Source organism: Pleuronectes platessa, chromosome 1 (genome assembly GCF_947347685.1).
Source record: "Pleuronectes platessa chromosome 1, fPlePla1.1, whole genome shotgun sequence".
NCBI lineage: Eukaryota > Metazoa > Chordata > Actinopteri > Pleuronectiformes > Pleuronectidae > Pleuronectes > Pleuronectes platessa.
In genome coordinates, this window is record NC_070626.1 from 19,461,699 (window position 1) to 19,485,689 (window position 23,991).

Consider the following 23,991-nt stretch of genomic DNA (forward strand, 5'->3'; position numbering starts at 1 on the left):
AGGTATCATTATAGGATTGAAATGTTTTTTTACACAACTTTTTTTTTCTTCTCAGTATAAAGTTTGACAGTATCAGAGGTGGTGATGGGTCGGATCCTGCAGCATTTGGATCGCCTCACCCAGTAGGACAGGATGGTCTGACATGAGCTCACGTTTACTGTCCCTGTGATTAAACCTGAGTTTATTGCCTTCACTTTGAACTGTGCCCTCTGGAGTCACCACTAAATACTCAGAATTGCCTCTATTTGGATTTTCCTGCCCTAATTCTGTGTTTGCTGACTGAGCTTTGGCAGATTTCTCCAACTGTTAAATCTTTTAAGCTACGGTTTTATTCAGCTTTAGTCATTTTTAGGTCTCTGGTATTTTGTCCTCAGCTATCTCGGACCTTCTGGTTCTGAATCAGTTTGTCAGTCTATAAATAAGATCCACCTTCACAGATGAGGAGAAAGCAATCAAACCACCAGATAGAATAGAAAAGAGGTATAGATTTATTGCTTTGGTTTGAATTTGAGTAACAATATATTCATATAAAGTTATTGGCAAGACTTGTGTTTGTTTTTAAATGATGAGATTGATCATTTTACATAGAACATTAGACACTTAAAAAAAATGCATGTACACTCTGGAATGAAAGTCAGAAAAAGGCCGTTGAACTTCTGACTGTTCACTGTCTGGTTAATATTTAAATTGGCAAATGTTCAACTGCTGAAAACATTTGTTTGTGGACAGAGATGTAAATCTCAGCAGATCACAAGCTGTACTCTAAAATGATCATATACTCAAACATCATATTCCTGTAAATTGTAAACACAGTTTACAAAAGTTGCTAGTGTGCTTTCTCTCCTCAGTAACAATATGTATAACATTAGATTAGTGCCACATCTTTCAGAAAATAAAATGAATGATTTCTAATGTGCTCCCTAAATCTGCTTAGCAGAATCTCATCCTGTTGTGACCTGGTGGGACATTAGAGATCTTGAGTCTGTGGAACGAACCCACACAGATCTACTGGTTGAGCTTCCTTCTGCGCTTTCTTGGCTTCTCGTCTGCGCAGCGCACAAACACTTTGTCTTGTGACATCTCGACATGCTGCTCGTTGTCTGTCATGGCACAAAAAGAGGTCCTGGAAAACAAAAGCAATGTTGACATGAGTGGGTCCTGTGATTAGGAAACAATCCACTAGGGGGCGTTACAAGTCTTCAATAGTGTCGATGTGGAAGGTTTTCGACGTTTATACTGGAACATTTAATTATCCATTACATTACTCAAGTATTAAACAATCCTCTGAAAATAAGATAATTATGCTTGACTTCTCGTGTGTCCTATCTTACAGTGCAGTGTATTCACAGTACAGTTTTAGATTTTTTTATTTTTATAATTTATTATCAATATTTTTATCATAAACTATTTCTGATATATTGTACATGTTATAGTAGTAATAAAGTATTATGTACTAGCCCAAGTTATTAAGTTGTAGGATTTTCAATTCAAAAACATGATCCCCATCTAAACGATTATGAAACAACATGATTTATACTAAACAAGCCTCTCCTCAAATTAGTGTCTAACTTTAAGTATTTGAAATTATACTCGTAAGCTTGTTTTTATTTAGGTGTTTGTAATCCTCGTGGGTCGTTTCAAGACTTGTTTGGTTACATACAAGTAAACTGGAAACGACCATCCATACCACCACCGTTAGTCCAACGACCTGACAACATTGTGTAATACAGCATGGTGTGTTGTTGGAGGGTTGTGCGACATCTCTCTCTGCACTTTGCACAAAGAAGAAGCTGATGCACTAAACTACCAGCAGGTTACATTTAAAATGCTGCTTACATCCTAACGTTACACTGTAAGATAACATTAACACTTTTTCCTCCCTTGACAGCTTGCCATGACTTTTTATGTTATTTCAACGATTTGGGAATTTTTTCAGATGCACCCAAACTATTTCAAGGTCAATTGACAACATGTACATTCAGCATTCAGCATATATTTAAATTGCTGATGACAAATAAAGTCCTGTAGTTTATTCAGAACACTAATATTTTACATCATCTTAATTTTAAATGGCGGCAATTTTATTTACTAGCACACTGTGTTTAGTAAAACATAAGCGCATTTCTTACATGTTTCTGTATAGGTTGAATTTGTGCAATACGATTTTAAGTTTGTTAATTCCCCGGTGACTTTTACTGGAGGACTTTTACGTGTAGGATGGAGTACCTCTTCTGCGTCTCGCCGGATTTGATGCTGATCTTTTTCACAGTCAGCAGCGGTTCTCCCTCCCGGCCGCCCCAGGGCATGATGGTCTGCACCCGGCTCCACACGTTCTTCCACAGGGCCGGTCGCTCCCACTGCAACCTGAGCAACATCAGATCACCCAAGTCTCGGTCCAGGGTGATCAGGAAGGTGTAGGTCTTGTTACCCGTGATCTTTTCAGTGCTTCGGTGGAAAGTGAAGAGAGAAAGATGTTTATAGCAGAGAACATCCTGCAGGAGGCCGTCACGTTTCTTTACAACGAAGCAAAGACCCTCTGTTGGGACAGAGGTCTGCAGCAGAGCGGCACTTGAGAGTTCCTCTGCTCACAGTCTTTGACACACAGAACACTAGGGATCACACACATTAGTGAATAGTGTCTCAAGTAAATAATTCACTCCATCGTCCCCATTTACAGTTCTCTTTCATGCAGGGGCTGGAGTTGTTTCCATGTGTGTCAGCTGTTCCTCTCAACTTGCTTTCTTTTTTTTCCACTACAGCGTTGAGAGCCCAGCTGCATATTGCATGTATCAGAGGGTTCAGGGTTCACTGAGCTTCGATGTGATGCAATGCAAGCCCGATGGGAGGTCGGTACAGTACTCACAAGGAGATGTGGAGGTTTCCACTCTCCTCCTGCGTTCCGGTGAGGGAGATGGTGAGAGAGGGCTCCATCTGCTCCATCCGGTTGACAAACTGGATCCTGAACTGGTAATGATAGACTTCAGAGGACAAATAGAAGCAGAGGAGGAAGAGGAAGAGATGAAGACAGACGAGTCGTCAAGCACAATGTTTACTCTCTGTCAGATAGGGTGATTACAACTGGTGAGAATGTGAGAATGTGCGTCAATTCCATTTTGATGATTAGTAATAATTGATGCATTATCCATCCAAATCAATCATGTCATATCTCATTATGCAAATAGAGTCCCTTTGAATTGATATACCCTTTTAAATACTTGTACTATAAACAATAAAGTTAAAGGTATATTTATGTTTTTTTGGGGGGGAATTATAATCTATGTCTTGTTTTCCCTCTTTTTTTTATCTCTTAAGTTAAATATTTAACTTAAGTAAAAGTAGCAATATCACAGAGTAGAAGTAATCTTTTACAAGTAAAGATCATATTTTGTGAAGCTGGTTAAAGTGAGGATCATTTTACTTACTCAGTATATGGCTTGGTTATGAACTGACCCAAGGATCAACAAACTATTATCTTGAACTACAACACATGTATAGATATACTTAGAAAATAGATATGGTCATTAACAAATAAGGTAAATTTAAGTTGCTCAAATTTAGAATGGAATGAAAATATTATCCCAAAACTACTCGATTTCCATGACATTTTCTGGAGAGGTGATGCATGACCCAATGAAGAATCCATAACCTTTGAGTCCAGACCTTTTTTCCACTTCTGTTTTTTCATTGCGGGGGTTTTCTCAACCTTTTCAATGATTTCTCATAAAAGAATTGTGTATCTTGTTAAATCAGTGATGTTATTTATTACATTTGTTGGTGTTGGCATTTGGTGTAGATCCAAAGAAATGTGTTGGGCCTTGGTGGATGAATGCTCTCTGAGGGTCATTCTTTTTAAGCGCTGCTGTGGGATCCATCTCAGATGATCAGTTCACGGATTTTACAAGAAAGACATGCAGAACTGTTTTGAGATTAGAGATCTGTATAGAAATATATCTTGAGGCTGTTACTTTGAAATCACAAGGAAGAACCACATACGTTTGTAAGGCATCCGAGGGCGCGTCTTCAGGTAGAGCCTCTTCTCTCTTGAACTGGGAACCTTCTTGATACTGTAGCCCAGTGTGTTGCAGCGGTTCTTCCGACAGTCCAGACACGCGCCGTGGTCGAAGGCGCTCGTATCTTTGCAGCTGTAGGCCGTGCTCTGCTTGTCTTCGTTCTGCAGGGAGTCAATGAAGAGATGGACGGAGCGTTCATGAGCACATTTCACTGTCTGCTCGAAACCTTTGGGAGGAAACAAACATATGGTGGACGTTTACAAAAGAGTTTTTCAAAACAGCCTTTGACAGATCAATTCCACACGACATGCGGGTTGCAGGACTGTGACTTAATCTAGAATGTCTGGTGTATTGATTTCATCATCACCAAATGCTGACATTGATCAGACTGTCCCCCCTAAAGGAGTCTCATTAAGTGTGACACTGGTTTGCTCTTTTCTCCTGTAGCCTGGAGGCAGCTCAGCTCGGAGCCGGGGACGGCACATGTTGCTAATTAGCTCCTGGGGTTGACAGATGCTTTAATGTGGCTGTCACTGTCATTCATGATGTGAACGGGTTTTGGATTGTGAAGCCCCATGAATCCCACAGCCGCTTAGAGGAAATTAAACGCATCTGCTTCGACGCTGGACGAGAAACTGTCAACAAGCAAAAGATGAACCGGTGCCCAAGATATGGCTTCTAAAGAAGTGTTTTGAGGTGGCAAGAGCTATTAAGACAAAAACAATATTATGACAAAGCCGAGGAGGAGGCAAACCGGAGAGTTAGGCTGCACAACACATTGCTCAGATGCATTAAAGCGGAATGGTCTGACTCCTGAAAGGAAAATAACTCCTGTACTGAAGGTTATTTAAAGGGATAGTTCATCCAAAAACGAAGATGCACTCATCTACTCAGCACTATGCCGGTGGAGGGGTAGATGAAGTTTTTGAGTTGGCTCCAGAGGAGGATCACAGCAGACATTTAAGATAAAATCATGGTCTAAATGATCTTGTTTAGAGTGGAATATGAATGTAGGGCCGTATGGACCCTTGGATTCCACCACAGGAGCACTATAGAGGCATGTTGTGTTTTCTTCTCTTGCTTTTTTCGCATTTGAATAAGGACGACCCATTTACTTCAATTGTATTGGATTTGGCTGCAACACGGTTTACCCCTGAAACTCAAAAAGTTTGGGGATGGACTCCTCAAATGATCTATTCAGCTTTAGTGCAAAGGTGGCACTTTAAAGCTGTTTTTTTAATGCATCACCATGATGCCATGGAAACCCAATGAGTGGGTTGTACTAATCATTTGGCATGTTCATGGTTCCCAGAGGATAAACGTTTTGTAAATTTCGTAGCTTTTTCTCTGACCTTACTTTTTAAATTGTCATCTTTACTGCAATGACTAGAGCAGGTTGTTTTTTTCTGTCTAACATTTTGGTTCTATGTGGTTTAATACACATTCCCCAGACGACATATACAACATATATTTTCCAAGGTGTCCCAGTGTGTTTTTCATCGTACCCATAAGCCCGTACTGGGTTATGTGCTCGTAAATGCTTTGCAGGTCGCATCCTGGTTGGAAGTCTCCTCCGTTAGGGTAAAAGTCATAATGGGCCACTGCCTGTTTGATGCCCACACTGAGGCCCATACGCTCCTGGGTGAAGGTGTGGATGGCGTCCACAAATTCAGCGTCATCTGGGGAGAGTCTGTCTGAGGGAGACATGCCTTCAAAAAGTGGCCCTGCTGGATCCAGACCTGGAAAAAACAACAATATTCAACATGAAACATTGGTTTGTTTTTAGGATACGGAATAAAAAAGTTCATTATACTTTTGCATTAAGGTTTTTGTCCAGAAGGACATAAGCTAGTGCAACATAACTGCATTCCTGCTGTGGAAAAAACTCACCAGTGATTCTTCCAATCTTGTCCGGACCTTCCAGGTAACTTCCTGCAAATCCAGAGATGTGAGCGCCAAGGCTGTAGCCAATCAAATGAGCCTTTCTCACTGGGAACTGGTACTGCTCCTGTTTGGGACAGATATTTGACATAGTCTTGGCAACTGCACTACATTCATGTTGTTCAAAAGTGTTTCTTCAGAATCAAACCGAAATCCCCCCCCCCCCCGACCTGAAGTGAGTGCAGCAGGTGAGCTATGTCCTTTCCCACAGTGCGGGTGCTCTGGGCAGCAGTGGGGTAGTGCTGGTGAGCCAGGGACAACCAGTCAGTGATCACCACGTTGACGTCTTTCAGGTTGGTCTTCAGGGCTGTGGCTAACCTGAGCACCCAGCTCTCCATCATCCCATCCACCTGAGGGGAAACGGCTGCTTAGAGATCTGTGTCTTATCAAAGGGTTTCTACCGATTATATAACATCCATCGGTTTGTCATACACCACTCATCCATCCATCCATCCATTATATATACCACTCATTCATCCATCCATCTATTAATTATATATACCATTCAGCTATCATCCATCCATCCATTATATACCCCTTATCCATCCATCCATCATTATATACCCCTTATCCATCCATCCATCCATCCATCCATTATATACCACTCATCCATCCATATACCATTCATCTAAACATGCATCCATTATATACCCCTCATCAATACAACCATTATATAAATCTCATCCATCCATACATCCATCCATTAAATGGATGGATGACAACTAATCTATCCATCTATTATATACCACTGATCCATCTATACCACTCATCTGTCCATCCAAGCATCCATTATATACCACCCATCCATCTATAACATGCATCCACTCATCCATCCATCCATCCATTATATACCAATCGCATATATACCCCTCATACACCCATTATATTTACCATTCATCCATTGCTCATCCATCCATCCATCCATTTAAAAAGTCACATTTGAGAATATTTCTGTGTATGTCATTATTTCAGTATTTTGAACATGTTCTCTCTCTCTTGTTGACGAGCTCCACATTTTAAAAACAGTCCAGTGTCACTTGTCAGTGACTGAACCGTCAGTCATGGAGAGGAAGCCCCCCGAGCTGATTTTGGTGTATGCTCCTAATCTGAGAGCGCCCACCTCTGTTTGCAGAGGGGCTGAAGTGCAAGAGATTAGTTCTACGCGGTGAGCTCCATGTTTTGTATGCAGTGGTGGAAGTCGGCGGAGCGTGAGGAGAGCGGGAGTTGACCTTACCGACCACCCGTGAGTGATGATGATGAGGGGATTACTGCTGTTGAAGCCACAGGAGGTGAGAGTGTGCAGCTGCAGAGGGTCCAGTGGGCAGGTGTCCTCACCTTCTAAAAACAGGCCGAAGAGCGAGCTGCTGACAAAGGGCTCCATCCTCTTCAGGACCGGGCTCCACTCTGTGTGCACTGCAAGCACAGACGTTTTGTTATTCTTCAGGTGTCTGATGTTTTTAAAAATCAAACTCAAGACCTTTTAATTGAATTTTATGTAATGATGTATGAATACATATTTATTTATTCATACATCTTAGGTTGGTTTACAAATGTGTTGTTTTATTCAAAAATAATTAATTATCTATTCAATAACTTACTTACTTATTAACTGTCTCTTATTATCATATTATATTATATTATATTTTTATGTAATCTCTTGTGTCTCCTCATTTTAAATATTTAGATTAATGATAACGTTTCCTCAGTTCATGCTAATATCGTCTTACTCTGTGCAGTGATGGGTCGGAGATTGGTCGGGATATAATTTTTATTAAAGCCCTTTGAGTTGCATTGTTTGTATGAAAAGTGCTTTGCAAATATTGCCCGATGACAGATCATGCTGAAATCTCTCTTTGTTTGTCCATTGGAGAGACAAGAAATGGGTTTAACTCAACGTATTGATTTGATTATCTGAGAGTAAATAGGGAGAAATCAAACCGTCATTTCCAACTTATGGCCACTGACACTATCTCAGAGGCACTGTGCTGTGTTCCCGGGTCATGCAAACCTCTTTGGCAGATGCACACACGTATCACTTGACAAAAACCAGTGACTCTTTACCAGGCTCTTCTCGTAAATTCTTAAATAATCCCGCCTCTCTTAAAATGTTAGAACTGCCACAGAAACCTCCCAAGTCTCAATCTCAAACATTATAGATCCTGCTCCAAAGAAATGATCATTACATTTCTTTTATCGTTCGCCATCGATTTCTGTCCAGCATATTTATTATTCTCACATTTTAATTTTAATAAGACCAGAAACCTAGGGGTGATCGGTGACAGAGTTGTCATCAGATGAGCACTGGTTGTTGGGATGAAGCCTATGAAAACATCTCAACTTTAAAAGTAATGACAGTAATTATCGCTCCATCATTCATCTTAAGTGTCTCAGTTAAATAAATGTCTCCTCCCTGTTATGACTGATTATCCACATGAACATGGAGAGCAAATGAAAACGGCCTGACTCATTATAAGTCATTATCGAGCATAAACTGTACACTGTAATTAAAAAAGTGCTCTTTATCAGCACTTTTGTAACCACCACAGCACAGTGCCAAATGTAAAAAAAGAAATGTTTGCATGCTGTGACTGAGGAGCTGTTCTCAGCTTAAATAAGTAGTTTTGCATTTTTTAAAATTTTTTTTTTGATAATTTCACAGTTTTTTTAAAACAAAGTGTATCTGTAAGAAACTTAAAAGACAAAAACCTAAACACATCAGAGCTATAACTGTTCAGGCCCACAAGATTTTCAGCAACTATGTTTTTTCACAACTGAACGGATATGAAGAAATGTGGCAACAGCTTCTTACTCCCACACAGAGCATTGTGTCGTTAGTGGATCCAGTGTTGGATTTAAATTAAAACAGAAGAACCCAAAGTTCACATAGAATTACAACCAAATAAAATGACAAGTGATGGGAGGAAATCCGGCTGTAAAAACCATGTTTAAACCATGTTTAAGAGGTCAAAGGCCCAATTTTTAAACTGCAGTTTTGCAACATGTGAGAAAACTGCATCACCTGGAGTTTATCATTAAAGAATTCACTAATTATTTGCATCATTGTTAAGGAAAATTGATTAAAATGATTACAATTTTATTCAGGATGTATTATATTTTTCCAGGTTTGTCTAATATTGAAATAAAATCAATAATCCAGATCTATCACCATGTGTAGCATAAAAGTAACAAAACTATCAGGGATCCATCCATCTCCCGTAATGCCCTTTGATTTTTCACTTTGATCCGTTAATTTGATATATTTTAAATTAATTGATTAATCGATAAAAGAAGTGATTGTCTTGAAGACCCCTGTTTGGGTTGATGTTAAACATCACTCACCTGCTCCGTTCCCTTTGATTTTCTTCCCTTCACTGATGTGATAGGTTAACAGCAAACAGCCGAGGACTTGAAGCACAGACATGACGGCCCACAGACACTTCTCTACTTCCTTGATACCACCGCTTTTCTCACAGGTGAGGTGCTTAGACCTAAACCTGTAGCTGGGGGGGAAATACAGATAACGTGGAGTCTGAGGGTGAGATCCTTCTGTCGGTGGGAGAAGAGGCTGTTTCAGAGACGTCTCTTCTCTGTCCTGTGTGCGGGACACACATTGTACTGTACAGAGGGAGAGAGGACAGAGCCAGTGTTGGTTTTATGGATCAGGAGGATTGGTTCTCGTCCTGATTGGCCGAGCTGTGCAGATTGAACACATTGTGAAAGAGCAGAGTTCCGAACGGGAAGGGGGTGTGGTACGATGAGCCGATAATGGCTGAGAGGTTGAAATGACCCTAGACCCTTCCGTCAGTACACGTCCCACTTAGAAGTACTGTTATCTGAAACTGCCTTTAGACATGAATTACAAAATCAATGAGCCCTCAGTTAAAGGCTCAAATAAAGTCTGTGGACAAACATGAATAAGTAAATCCACAATTGGAGATTTAGACGTGGATCATTCTTATGTGGTAGGATTCAGTAAAATCAATGATTTGTGACTGGTTACATGTACTATCACCTTTACACTGGAGTGTTCTAAAGAACCAGTTTGTTTCAGGTTATATGGTGTGAGTATAGTACACACATGTGGTTAATGATCACATGGTGGTCACAGAGAGACTGAGATACTGAGACAAATCACAAGCCACATCATTGTTAAAAAAAAAAAATCTATATTTGGACTGTCTTAAATTGCCGATATTAAGCTACAAATAAACCTCTAAAGAATCTCAAAGACTTAAGAGTTACAATAATCAATCTGGATATTTATTTTTTCACACAAAAACAGTTTAATACACATTCCCCACAATTTATTTTGATGTGCAGAGGCTAAAATTGGAATAATAGTGAATGTAGCTCAATGAATGCATCATCATTATAAATGTCACATTATTATTTCTGATGAGTTTAGAGATAGATTTTTCCTCCTGGATGACTTTTTTTTTTTTTTTTTACAAATATGAGTTGTACCAGTTATGTTTCACACTGTGTTTAGACAATGCATTGAACTTTTGAAATATTGATGATATTGCAATATTTCTTGATAATGTTTAATTTATGAGCCCTGATGTACACACACATTAATACTTGAACTGGCATTGGTGAATAACTATATTTGTGTTATACGATGTATAAGCAAAAGACAGTAAATCAGCTCAGTATTCACACATATAAACACACGCAGGCACATTGTTTTCATAGTTCAGGCTCAGGTGACATTTACGAGGAACATTTCACACTGTAAACACACGACTTTCTGTAAAGGCTCAATTCAGTTCAGCAGCCAAAGAGTTAAAATCACAGTTTGTCTAATGTGTGCTGTCACATCTGCAGGTGAACACTTCTGAAAAGCAAACACGAGGAACCTTTGCTTTTCCAAATACTGTGTGTGTGTGTGTGCGCGTGCGTGTGTGTGTGTTTGAGCGCCCGTGTGTGTGTTCAAACACAGTATTTTGATAGCCAGTGACTCATTTTAAGGTAAAATGCATACAAATACAACAGTGTTTGTATGCTCTCAAACCATAATACTATAAATCATGTCTAGAGGAAACAGAATAAAGACCGAAAGCTTGTAGCTCGTGTCATCCATCATTAATGAGAAGCAGATATTATTTAAGTCACAGAAAGGAGGTGCTCTGTGGGAAGAGCCCTTAAAACCACTGAACTGTGAAAAGTTATGTAAGCTCTTCCACTTGTCTTCGTTTAAATATTAATGTATCACTGCTTTAATCCAATTGATGATTCCTGGCCGTGCATTGACCTACTGGGGTGCTTGACAATAACAACAAAGCTACATTTGGGGGATATCTGTTAATTGGTAATGTCTCATCCAGTTTAAGACAAAGCTTTTGCCTGAGTTTTGGCCTTTGGTTATAAAGTTAGGCAAATAGGGGTTAGGATTATGCTTAGTCTCCAGGAAATTAATGTTAAAGTTCCCAAAGGTGATGAGAGTAAGACATCAACATAATTTAAAGAATCATTTGTTTTTCATATTCTTTCCAGATTCGAGTGTAAACTGGAAATAAAATCACCTCAAAGGAAATTAATTGAATTAACTTTAATGTTAATGGCTGTGTTCGGTTCATATGTCCCGGTCGACTTTACAACGTGCTTCATGCACACTAGTCTACAAATGTGAGTTCATTTTAAATTTCATACCTTTGCTTTTCCTTTTGTAACAGATCAAACTGTCTTCTGTGAAAAGGCCTGGTTTTCTGTTAGAACATTTACCGGACCACAAATCTATTCACCATCACTAGAGGGGATTTTACAATTATTCTGGCTTTGGACAAATACATATTTTCCAACAGTAAAAACAATGTTTATTAGTGATTTTAATTTATTTTTAACTTCTGACATTTTATTTGTATGCAAACAATGGGAGGAGAGCTTTCCCATACTGTCACAGCAATATATTTAGCTAAACTTCTGCTTATTTGTATTTTTTTGAAAACCTTCATAACAAGTGTGAACAAAACACAATTTTTGTTCAATATAGGATACACTGAATCATTTGAAAGAAAAAAAGAATACTAGAAAGAATACTTGAGAAAGTACCTTAATAATACGCCGTAAAAGAATAACATAGCTAAAGCAACATGTAAAAAAACAAGATTCAATCAAACAAACTTAAACATCTTTTCAAACATGCACATTGTAAGGACTCTGACTCAAATGTAGGCCACATAAAGGGTTTGAAGTCAAACGGACACTCACATTAATTGACTTCTTTCACAATAGTTTCTCTTTCACAAAAGAACAAAAGACAAATAAATAAAAAATATATATGATTGTCGAGTTGCCAAATAAGTGTTCACACTGTGCTGTTGCAGAAAATACACTACAATATAATCTCAAATATATATATGCCTATGTAACCAACAACATATATCCCAACTCACATCAGCATACAATACATCTACATGCATCATATTGTTGGACATGCATGCCTTGTATTAAACAATCAGCTGTGAAAAAAAAACAGTGTTCTAGAGGAAGATTTTTTTAACTCAAGGTTATCATTCCATATTGGTCCTGGATGTTGTTCTCTTCCTGTTTTTCCGTCTCTTCGTGGTGAAACTTAATGAAGAGACAATAAATGCAGGCTGCGACTGCTCCGCCAACCATGGGCCCTGCCACAGGGATCCACCACCAGCAGCCTCCAGCCCTGCAGGGAGGACACATGCAAATCATTCTGTCAAAATACAATTTGAAAATGTCGTTTTTTATTCAGACAATGTCCTGAATGAATCAAACATTTAAAATCTTCTTGTGCCTTTATTTGCAATGCCACCACTGAAAATGACGATGCATGGAGAATACAACAATACGTCCTTTAAATCTGGTTTTAAAGGATTAGATCCCAACATCTTGGGAAATCCACCTTTTCACGTTCTTGCTTTAGGATATATGAGATGAATGTTAGCACTCTCAGGTTTGCATGGTGGCTTAGCTTAGGACAAAGACAGGAAACTCTGTCCAGAGGTAATAAGATCCACCGATCTGCACCTCTTAAGTGCATTAATTATCCGCAAAATGTCAAACTACCCATTTATCTAAAGAGTATAGCAGACTGTGGTTTACACAAGGCATACATGATGGTATGGTTTTCACACTAGTGTAACAGTAGTGGATTTTTAGGGGGGTGAGGGGGGATGTCATCCTCTTTAAACCAAAATGGCAGTAAGGCCCTACCACCCATCCCCTCTTAAACCAGAGAGAGTGCTGTGTGTGCAGACGGAGAATTTGTGTGTGCAGGTGAACATCCTAAAGTTAATGCTACAAACTAAACTGTGGGATCTGCAGTATAGTTGGAACTGAATGGATTTGAAAAGAACAGGAGGAAAGTGCTCTTTGTCTCGCTCTCCCTCTTAAATGCAAATGTTCTCTTTCTATGCTTCTATTGGATCTGGGACCATCATCGGTACCATCCCCCCTCATACAAATGAACATATCACCTTCTGCCTGTACTGACACAGGTATTATTTTGTGCCATGTGAGTTTTATCGGAAATGTTTTAAAGTCATAATTATGACTTTTATTGAGATGAACACTATTATCAAGTTGGAAAATCTTGATTATGGTTATTCTGATATGGTAGCAATGAAAGATACTATTGCAGTAGAGGAAGTGTAGTAAGCTTAGCTTGACTAATACTATACACAACTAGAATTACTTCAGTGCAGTACAATGCCTCTGCCAGAAAGCGCAGATTCAGTCTCCGTGCATTATTTCCCAGACTCATTTGAGGTCACCATGACCTTTGACCTTTGACCACTGTAATCTAATCAGTTAATCCTGGAGTCCATATGACAACTTTGAAGAAATTCCCTAAAGACATACTTCATATATCATGTTCAAGAGGCTAAAATGTGATTTGGGAGGCTACCACGACCTCGACCTTAACCACCCAAATCTCTCCTGTCCATAAATTATCTGGGAGCCTAGGCTTAACATTTGTACCAAATATGAAGAAATTCCCAGGAGCAGTTCCTAGGAAATATCACATTCACAAGGCAAAACATTTGTTTGTGAGGTCACAGTGACCTTGACCTTTGACCACCAAAATCAGGATGAAAAATCAGCTCATCCTTAAACCCTATGAAATGTTTTAACCAAACTTGAAGGAAATCCTTTCAGGTGTTCTTGTGATATCTTGTTCACAAGAAAGAGAAAGATGGACGGATGGATAACCTGAAAATATAATGTCTCCCCAATATGATATTGTTAAATTGCTGCAGTTGTTTTTTATAATTATTCATTATATATACTGTCTAAATTAATCTGTATATTTATGTTTGTATCATCCTACCTGAGGCGAGGTATCTATGTAGTTATCCCAGATTACAGTTAAGTCTTAAGGAGCTCTGTGTGTCACATCTACTGCATGTGTCCTCATTCTGTCTCTGGCTGACCTCAGACAGACTGTTTTACTTAGCCGGAGGGAGATTAGAATCGTGCTGGTGGATGTGGCTGGTCGGAGCCTTTACTGCAGGTGAAAGGGCTTCACTCAACAGAGCTGACGAGCAGGCTTGAGAACAAACAAGCGTCTGAGCAGGTCATCTTGCTCTGTTGTAGGGATCCAGGAAGTAGACTACAGGAGGGAGGCGGTGGGATTATAGACTTTAATCTATGGCCACAGCTAAAATGAGCAGGCTGAGAGACAGTGAGTCACATTGATACCACGTGGACAGTGTATGGAGCCAAGCGCCATCCTTCACACTCTGTCCTGAGAAGATCCTTTCATTTCACGCTGCTATGTTTAAATCATAAATGTAAAAGATTATTCCAGATTTAGCACATACTTTATGCATGATATTGCAGTTAGCAATGATACTATCAAGAGCTTATATGTGCATTAAAGCAATCTTTCTACATTTAATGGGCACATGGGCCATCTGGTGATAGTTTAAGCTGTGGTTTATCAGAATCTACGTCTATGCCACAGTGAGCCGTTCGACTGCTTACAACCACTTAAGACAACTCAAGAATTCATCCAGGACTTGTTCTGGCTGCAGTTGTAATTTAAGTGCTACCTCCTATTAAACTCATTCACATATATTCCTGTATTCTGTGTCCGTGCTGCGCCTTCAAAACATATTAATTGTGCATTGTTAGAGCAAGTTTTGGCCAGATGTTGGCGAGAATTGGAAGCGTGAACAATCTCAGGCCACCATAAACAACCCTTTTGAGTTGCTAATCCAGAGGGCATACTCATCTGTATGCAATCAACCCTGACACGTAAACAACTCTGTTAAATAAATCTCATTCTTTATCAGTGAAACTGTCGCTGAATGTCAGCGTCGTCCTCCTTGTGTGAAGACCTACATGGGTAAAGAAAGCTAATTCAAGTGTGGGAGTCCACCAAGCTAGTCCACCATCGTGAGCATGCAAAGACACAAGTACGAAAGTAAGTAAAACGTAGTTATGTTCTTCCACTCCATTCGTGTTGGCTGAAATAAACAGTATTACTATGCCAGAAGGCGAAGGAATCTGGCTATGCACCGGTCCTTGCAACGTTCCACCCACATGTGCCTACTTCCTTAATGGGCTGTGGAGCTGCAGTTAATAAAGCCGAATTACTTCCTGCCTATGCTAACCAGCTGTCTCTTGAACTGCTGGTGCTGACTGACACTTGGATCAAAGCAGATAATACTGATACCCTGTGATCTATGCTTCTCTGACCATGCTGTATTCATCTCCTGCTCATGCTGCTTTGCAACATAAGAAGTCCTTCTACCCAACCCAATGCCTGTTACAGGCCCTGGGTGTGTCCAGCCTCAATATTGCAATGCCCTTCTGGTCAGCCTTCCTTCAGGCACAGTGAAACCCTTACAGACTATCCAGAATGTGGAGTCTTCAGTCATCAAAAAACCTCCACTGTTCTCAATGGTGGAACAAGCTATAAAAGCCATCAAAGTAGGGACGTAATTCTCTACCTTTCATAATCCCTCAAAGACTCATCTGTTCAGAGAGTGCCTCCTCTCCTAACACCCTCACTAGCACGTACTGTGCACTTCTCACCTGATCTTAGAACAGATTTAGCCCTTACTACATTACTTAGTTCAATGTGTACTAAACTGTACTGAAGCTTTAGAGAGGCAGCACGTGAGCAAAAGAGGCTTTGATTTGCTGAGTAAAGCAGAAAAAGCTTTCACCATTTGTGAAAATGAAAAGCCTCTAATCAAGATGCTTAAAAAAATGATTGAAGAATGATATTTTAACATTGCACGGGTAATATAGGGATAAAACAAGCTTGCTTATCAAGCCTATATATGTTTTGAGAGGTATCCTGTATAAGTATGGCTTTTAAAATGTTCTGTTGTGAGCCACTGAGTTTATGTACCTGATAATGACAGCTTTGTTTGCACTCTTGACAAAGTCCAACGTGAAAGTGAGACAGGGTCTGCTCTTTTGTCTCCAACGTGCAGACAGTATCTCAAATGAAGCAATTTGTTTACATTAGAGTGGCAGCTTTTTTAAGAGACACTTGCGCTTTTAGATTTTATTGTTATTGTTTTCCGAGGCTTAAATAAATAATCAATCAAAAAAATTTAAAGTTATCATCTGTAACATTCCGAAACGTATTATTAATGACAGCGGTGGCCATAAAAGGAACTATAGTCAACATCTTATTGCTGGTACTCATGTTTGTACTTGCAAACAGTGATCTGACATATACCACGTTGATTGTGACTGGTTGCCATAGACACAATATAGTATTATTACGCTGCATCAATTCATTCTGGTTGTATGATTCGTTGATTTATCGGACACGTTAGCATGGGCTAGCTAGCCAACTTTATCAGTCCCTCTAAGTTTTACTGAGAGCAGTGTCAGCACAGCTATATTTGCAGGATGATAACTTTAACAGTTAGTTAAGATGTGTTGTCACATTTCATTATTTACATAATAACGCTACACAAATGAACGCAGAGTACAGAAATAGGCTCAGTTCATATCCATATACTAATCATGAGCATATATAGGCCTTAACAGTGCTGCCTGATAAAGTAATTGATAAAAACATAGTAATGCTCCATAGGGGTCAAAGCTTCAGCCAAGTTTCTAGATGGTTAAAAATGGTAAATTAATTTCTGTCTAAAATGAATAACTAAAATTATGGTTTTAAAGATATTTATTAAGATATTTTTATATTCATATAAGAATAATACTTTATCCTTTAAAGTCTAATCAATATCCGATTCATTTTAGCATAAATACAATCGGAGCAACTATGAAGACTACTACTAGGGAGAATGAGAGGATCAAAGCGAGAAAGCAGAACACACCATTGTGCCATTTCAATAAGGAAGCGCTGAATATTTCATATTTATGTGCATGGAATCTCTCCCTGTTAACTTAAATAACAGAGCCCTTTTTCCAAATGCAGTGAATACATGCATGGTCTTTGAAATATTCATTCTGTTTGTCAGGAGAACAGGGAGGGAGCTACGAACACTTCATGTGGAAAAGGAAAGTGCAGCCACTTGATTAAACTTGGAGTTTCTTACATCACACATCGACAGTGTCTCAGGAACTGGTGAGAGTAAGAGCAGCAATACTTAATGGACCAGTGACTTTCTCAGTAAAGCAGCTTGTAAGAAAAGTTTCTTCTATTTTTTTTCTGATAATAATCCCAACATAGCTCTGGATAGTAAAGATTTAGGGTTTATAATCGCACATTTTAAATGCTGTATTTTAAAATTGATATCAGGAACCTTTTTGTCAGTGCATCCTTAAAATTACCTGAAGACATCCGGGCCCCAGCCGGCCACAGCCGTGAAGACCCGTGGGCCAAGGTCTCGGGCTGGGTTGAGGGGATAGCCAGAGTTCAGTCCCATGGCCACTCCGATGCCCATGATGACCAAGCCGATGAGCAAAGGCTCCATGCCTTTTGGGACACCACTGTTCTTCTTGTCAGTGATGGCCAGGATGCACAAGACCAGAGCGCCAGCTGAGTAGACCTTAAAAATAAAAAGCATCAGGATATTACAATGAAAACACCTCTTCCCTGTTATCTGGTCTAAGCCTATAATGATGCTTCCCCTTTACCCTGGTTTCTGTCCGGATAAAGAAGTGTTTCTATATAGGTCCATAAAAAAATCACTCCTGGGTGATATAACCGTTACTATTAGAGATAATTATTAAAGTTTCTAATGGTGTAGCTGCTTTGTTTACATCGGTAATGCTTGTAAACATGCAGAAATAATGACTTTTCAGAAATATAATCACTTGGGAAACTTACAACACAAACTTAATGTACGAAAAATGTTTATTATCAACAAAAAAAGAAAGAGAAACAACAAATTAGACCTTGAATATCCTCACTGCCTTCACTAATACACTAACTGACATGTACAAAAGAACACTTTCCTACAGGACACTGACACAATCACATCATTGCAGTCCATTCCTGTATCTGTAAATATGTTCTCCGTAAGTGATTTATGTGTGTATGTCAGTGATGTTTTTAAGTGTATAAGCTACTGGATGATCTAAATTTCCCACGGGATTAATAAAGTATCCATCTATCCATCTATCTATCTACACTCATGCAGATAGGGGTTATTCTCAGCATCGGAGCAGAATTGTTCATACATCAGCAAACAACTGTGTCCATTTATGCTTAGATTCATCCATGAATGCACAAAATGCACGCTCACACCGTAGACTTTATATAGGCTCGTGTGCATCTCTGTATGCTCCAGTGACTTCCACATACAAAGAATCATGATGGAAAAATTCATCCCACTGACATCAATAATTCCGTAAAAGGGGTAAAAACCCTCCAATGCTGAATATAAGATTCAAAATGAAAAAAAGAAAAGAAAAATGCTCTCATGTCATCAGGCAGTTTGTTTAAAGTGTATAACTTGTATAAATATCACTTAAACAACGAGTCTAAAACCCTACCTGATCCACAAACCCATTTAGGAGGGAGAGATGTTTGGCAGGATAAGATGCAAAGATGTTGGCTGTGGCATTGGCACCAGTTACAAATAATTCTCCGTCGCTATAGTCCATCAAAGCGTCTGAGGAATAGAACATACAAGAAAAATAAACAACTGTTTATTCCTTTTATTGCTGAAAAGCTTTTCTTGTGTTACCAAATCCTAAAAAAGACAGTATTCAAATATTGGTTAAACTCATAAGGAGGTTGACAAGATTATCTGGATCCTGACCTGGATATCCTGCCCTCTGAGACAGTTTGTTCACACCTACCATAGTACAACGTATAGACGGCACAGGATCCAGTGAAAGCACCCAGGAACTGAGCCACCAGGTACACAGGGAGCTTCTTCAGTGGCAGCTTCCCCAGGATCACCATGGCCAGAGAGACGGCTGGGTTCACGTGGCCTCCTACAACCAGGCGAGGAAACAGATGGACACAAGTAACAATGACTTGATATACACCATCTTCCCATGCACACAGTGCTCCTCAACAAGACGCCCAGATGTGTTCAATGATGTCAATATAGCTGCTGATTCTTGATTAACTGAATCCGTTGACAAAAGAAAAAAGTTGAAACCTCTGTGTCCAAGCTCATTCGAATTACTTAGCCAAGTTTTTTTACAGTCAATATAAGTGGAGTTCAGTGGATTACACACTCAGGGACAGACTGATCATTTGGTGCTTAAATTCAAACCCTCAGATGTTCATTCAGTCAAACATCTCCATGAATTTCAAGACAAAGGGCACTGGGTTTTTGGGCCCTCAGAGTCGGCCTGTTTTCCTATGCTCTACATTGTCTTAAAGAGGCGTGTGTGGACACATTCCAGCCAATTGTTTCTGGGCGGGGGTGGTAGTGTGGGGTCATTTATTTAACACTCTGGGATCTTGGCTTTGACCTCACTGTGGTCACACCACTGGGGGTATCAACCATGCGCCCATTGTTAATCCCCCCGTCCTGTTCACAAACACTGTCCACGACAACCAGCCAGACCTGCCGATTTGAATTGCATCTGACATAATGTGCTCGAATCTGCTTAAGGCACACGTCGACTGCAGGTCATTAGAGTGACCAGGATGTGTCACACTTATGGAACACTGTCATCTAAAATCTGAGACTACAAAGTGAAAGCGATTGTGTTTTCTTCTCCTATGGGGCCATCCTGCCAGGCGAGCCTAGAAGGCCAGGCTTGTCACACCTGACCCCCCTCCTCTCCAGAGACCCATGCCCCAGTAAAGCTCATTAGTCCAATACCTATGATCATCTTCAGAGATGTCGTTGGACAGAAGCTTCCCACTGAGCTGTGGACCCCGGGGCTGAATGGCCCAGTCATGCAGCAAAAGCTCTCCATATATTACCCTCCGTGTCCTCAGGCTTTTTCTACTCTTCCTCTGAAGCTTTACAACTCCTCTCATTAAACATCTCGCACAAGTTCCATCAGAACGTGGGTCAGACTAAAAGACCAAAACGTGACAAACAACAACAAAAGCATGTGAAGGTTGTTTCCTTCAAACTCATATTCCTCATGAATAATCTTTATTCTCAGAGACAAACCACATTAGCCCCTCAATCTTCTGGTGCACTAAAACATACACAGAAAGAACCATGCCATCATGGGACTGATGAGTTCAAATCTGACTCTTCTTATTTTCCGTTTTTCTTCTATGAGAAGATCAACATCATTATCATATTTTTCTGTTAACTATATGGTTATAAAGTTAGCTTACCTCAGCTTTAAGAAAACTTAAGGAAAAGGCTGTCCAGAGGTGACACTTGGGCAGTAAAACAATACCAATAGTTATCGTAATATAATTTTCATCAATAGCAATATTACAAAGGTTCGATATACGTCTATAGAATGCTGATTCATTGTGCAAGCAAAGTGTGGAGGTCAAATACACATTTCATCGACTTCAGATTTGTAAAATGTTTAGCTGTTCATCAAGTGCTTGTCTCTGCTAATAGAAGAGTTTAAAACAACAACCTTCACTCAGGAGCAGAAATCCTACTTTAAATTTTACCGAAAAAATAACGTTACATTTATTGTGACAAGTATCAACATCAACTGATATGACAATCTTTTTTTAATATCATTTTTGGCCACATCATTCAGCTTTCTATCCATCCAAGATCTGAAGTGCTTAAACAACAATTTTGCATTTTTATCTGCTGTACTTGCCGGGACCAATAATACATCTGCATCTATTGCAGTTGCCTGGTAACTGCCCAAAAGGAAAGAAAAAGACTGACACACCAGCCTCGTAAAACAGTCGATCTTACACTTTGGTTTGTGCACAGACAAAAAAGAAAATACATAAAATGTTAATTAGTGAGCTAAATGAGCTGGTGGGTGGATTTAGTTGCCGTGAAACCACAAGGTAGCAGTTGCCTCATGTTCCTAAATATCAAACTATTCCTTTAAGCAGTTATTATACAGTCGGACATCACATTTAAACGATCTCTTCTCTCTGTTTCCAATGATTATTTTCCATTCAAAATATGCAGGAAATGACCATAAGGAGAACTTGTGGAGTCCGTACCAGGTAACCCTTGACGTGCTGAATCCCTCAATTACTGTTTAATGGACAGTCAACATGAGAAGCACCGTGACGTTCAACAACTCTTCCCTCGTATCCATATCACTGCTGGCAAACTGCAGCAGGCTCTACTTACTATAATCCTGGAGGAATGCCGCAGATAAAGTCCCATTTGGACACAATATCTCCACACAGGTACCCATACACAGACACAAACACACAACACACACACACACACACACACACACACACACACACACACACACACACACACACACACACACACACACACGCACACACTAATACACACACTCCAATAAAAAACTTAATTTCCCAATAGCATCAGTAGTTCTTGCCTTCAGCACCATAATGCTCCCCATTATGTAACATTGCTTGTCCATAACAGACGTCTACGCTGCTCTTCACAGGCCAGTACTTTATCTAGACGAGTAAGCTAATGCAATGATGCCATTGACCCGAAATAAAAATCTGGATGATACTTTTCTTTCCTGCAGATTTTTTTTTTTACTCCCTGTGAATATTCCAGAAGATGGCAAAAAAAAACAGTGACACAGTGTAACCTGGACAAAATGGATTTGACATACAGACATCCAGGACCTCTGTTATCAGCATGTGTCTGCAGCGAATTCCTTCCGCCTGAAATATTAAATGACTGTGAGCTGTGCTTGTTTTTCTTTCACTCAGAACCAGGGAGGGCTGTGGAAACTACTGAACTGACCAGAAACCAACTTAACAACAAAACAGCACTAGTGTCTCTAAATTTCCAGACAAAGCTGATGGAATTAGTCCATTGTTTGTGTGTGGAATTAACAGAAAATGAATGAGCGACCGTTTAAATGGTCCTCTTTTCTGTCAAGCAAAAATATCAAACACCCTTATGGCTTCTTTATTACTCTGTATTCTATTCATTATGAGTGTGAACTAAACGTGTTTGGGTTTAATGATGTGTGGTCGGACAGAAAAGGGCATTTTTCAAATTTGATTTCAATGCTTGAATGATGATGACACGTATAGATAGTTCGGTCTGAACTAAGATGTGGATATTTTGTGATCACTCGACTGTTACCTGACACTCCTGCTGATACGTAGACGCCCATCATGACTCCTATGGTGAAGCCTATGTGGATGCTCATGGGCTCCCCGAGAGCCCCTCTACTGAGCACCGCCTGGGCCACTGAACCACATCCAAAGAGCTGGGACACAGACAAAAAGAAAAAGGGAAAAAAACACAAAGGATGGAGGATTGTTTTTAATTATTCCAATTATACCCACCATTAACACTAGCCCTCTTGTCCAGCAACAGCCTCTGACTGCCACAGACAATTTGTCCAACTTGAAAAATAATTAATCCCCCCCATTTATTAGGTAAAAAGGAAGAAGCAATTTAGAGATGAGAGCAGTCATCCACGAGTAAAAAGGGCTGCATCCCTCCTCTGATGTGGCAGGTGGGGATCATGGAAAACCAATAACTGTGAAACAGAGACATCTCCCACAAGAAGACAGAGAGAAAAACAAAGACACTGCTCTGAGGATTATTTTTTGCTTTCTCTTATTCCTCTAATGAGCTCAACTGAGAGGAAATGACTCAATGCATCTACAACAACCCAGTTCTGGTTTAACAGTTCACTTTTGGATGAGGAATAAAGACGAGTCACATCTTGTTAGGATTTCCCGCAGCTCTCTGACATGTGAGCCCATCAAAGAGAGACTTAATTCTGCTAATAGAGACATATGAGAGACAGCAGTCGGAGCCCCCGGGAGACCCGGTTTGACACCTTATTAGCATAGTGGTTCCCAGCCTCAGAGTGGCGGTGGGAGCTGGGGGACAGGTGCACAGGGAGGTACTCACTATCAGGACAAATATCCCCAGAAACTCCGCCAGGAACTCCTTGAAGATGTCCGTCCTCAGGCGACACCTCTCCCTCAGCCTCCTCTTGGTCTCGCTTTTCATTGTTGTTGTTGTTGTTGTTGTTGTCTGGATCTCCTTGATGTTCTTCCTGCGACCAGAACAAACAGCTAACCTCTACTCTCTCTGGGTGACAGTCGGTTGCCGCCTCCTTGCTGTGCAGCGCGTTAAGCTCTCTGCGATCGTTTCCCTCTCTAACCGCCAGGGGTCAACTTTTCATCACATATACAGAGGACCACGTCTGCTGCACGGTGTTTGTTTCGAATCTACGTATTCTTTCATCGTTATATAGGAGAAGGCCGCTTTGATGACATTAAAGAGCAGTCATCTGTGACATCGAAGATCCGCCTTTAATGTATCAAAGGAGCCTTCTCCATTTAGGGGAGCTGGATTCCAAGACACACCCACAACTCCAGCTTGATCATCCACAACAAACTCCTGGTACTCTGCATTCCAGATTTCAGACACAGAATCCAGACATAGAATCGCCTCCTCATTTTCCTCATCCAGCATTTTTATGAACATGTCAACCATTAATCTGAAATGATTGACCAGCTGGACTAACACTCTGGATGAAGAAAATCAAAAGCATATTTTCAAATGCATAACAATCAGTTTATTAAATATGT

The 23,991-nt window shown here is 40.0% G+C and overlaps 2 protein-coding genes across 2 annotated transcripts; both read right to left on the bottom strand.

Moving 5' to 3' along the window:
- Nucleotides 1-465: 465 nt before the first annotated feature.
- On the bottom strand, nucleotides 466-9,670 carry lipca (lipase, hepatic a). Its single transcript, XM_053436917.1, has 9 exons — nucleotides 9,291-9,670; nucleotides 7,186-7,364; nucleotides 6,122-6,301; nucleotides 5,901-6,018; nucleotides 5,516-5,749; nucleotides 3,994-4,236; nucleotides 2,864-2,978; nucleotides 2,227-2,445; nucleotides 466-1,123 (listed from the first exon to the last, which is right to left on the bottom strand). Exons 1-9 carry the CDS (start codon nucleotides 9,370-9,372, stop codon nucleotides 1,006-1,008), a joined length of 1,488 nt encoding a protein of 495 aa, XP_053292892.1. The 5' UTR covers nucleotides 9,373-9,670; the 3' UTR covers nucleotides 466-1,005.
- A 519-nt stretch (nucleotides 9,671-10,189) lies between these two features.
- On the bottom strand, nucleotides 10,190-23,528 carry aqp9b (aquaporin 9b). Its single transcript, XM_053426333.1, has 6 exons — nucleotides 23,306-23,528; nucleotides 22,523-22,649; nucleotides 19,170-19,307; nucleotides 18,861-18,979; nucleotides 17,694-17,911; nucleotides 10,190-12,612 (listed from the first exon to the last, which is right to left on the bottom strand). Exons 1-6 carry the CDS (start codon nucleotides 23,405-23,407, stop codon nucleotides 12,450-12,452), a joined length of 867 nt encoding a protein of 288 aa, XP_053282308.1. The 5' UTR covers nucleotides 23,408-23,528; the 3' UTR covers nucleotides 10,190-12,449.
- Nucleotides 23,529-23,991: the final 463 nt, after the last annotated feature.

Coding starts and splice junctions, on each gene's coding strand:
- lipca (XM_053436917.1), bottom strand. CDS start 9,372: ATGTCTGTGCTTCAAGTCCTCGGCTGTTTGCTGTTAACCTATCACATC. Junction 7,365..9,290: donor AATCAAAGGGAACGGAGCAG/GTGAGTGATGTT, acceptor CTGTGCTTGCAG/TGCACACAGAGTGGAGCCCG. Junction 4,237..5,515: donor AACCCAGTACGGGCTTATGG/GTACGATGAAAA, acceptor TTCCTCCCAAAG/GTTTCGAGCAGACAGTGAAA.
- aqp9b (XM_053426333.1), bottom strand. CDS start 23,407: ATGAAAAGCGAGACCAAGAGGAGGCTGAGGGAGAGGTGTCGCCTGAGG. Junction 18,980..19,169: donor CGTCTATACGTTGTACTATG/GTAGGTGTGAAC, acceptor TCTATTCCTCAG/ACGCTTTGATGGACTATAGC. Junction 12,613..17,693: donor TGGGGCCCGGATGTCTTCAG/GTAATTTTAAGG, acceptor TCCTCCCTGCAG/GGCTGGAGGCTGCTGGTGGT.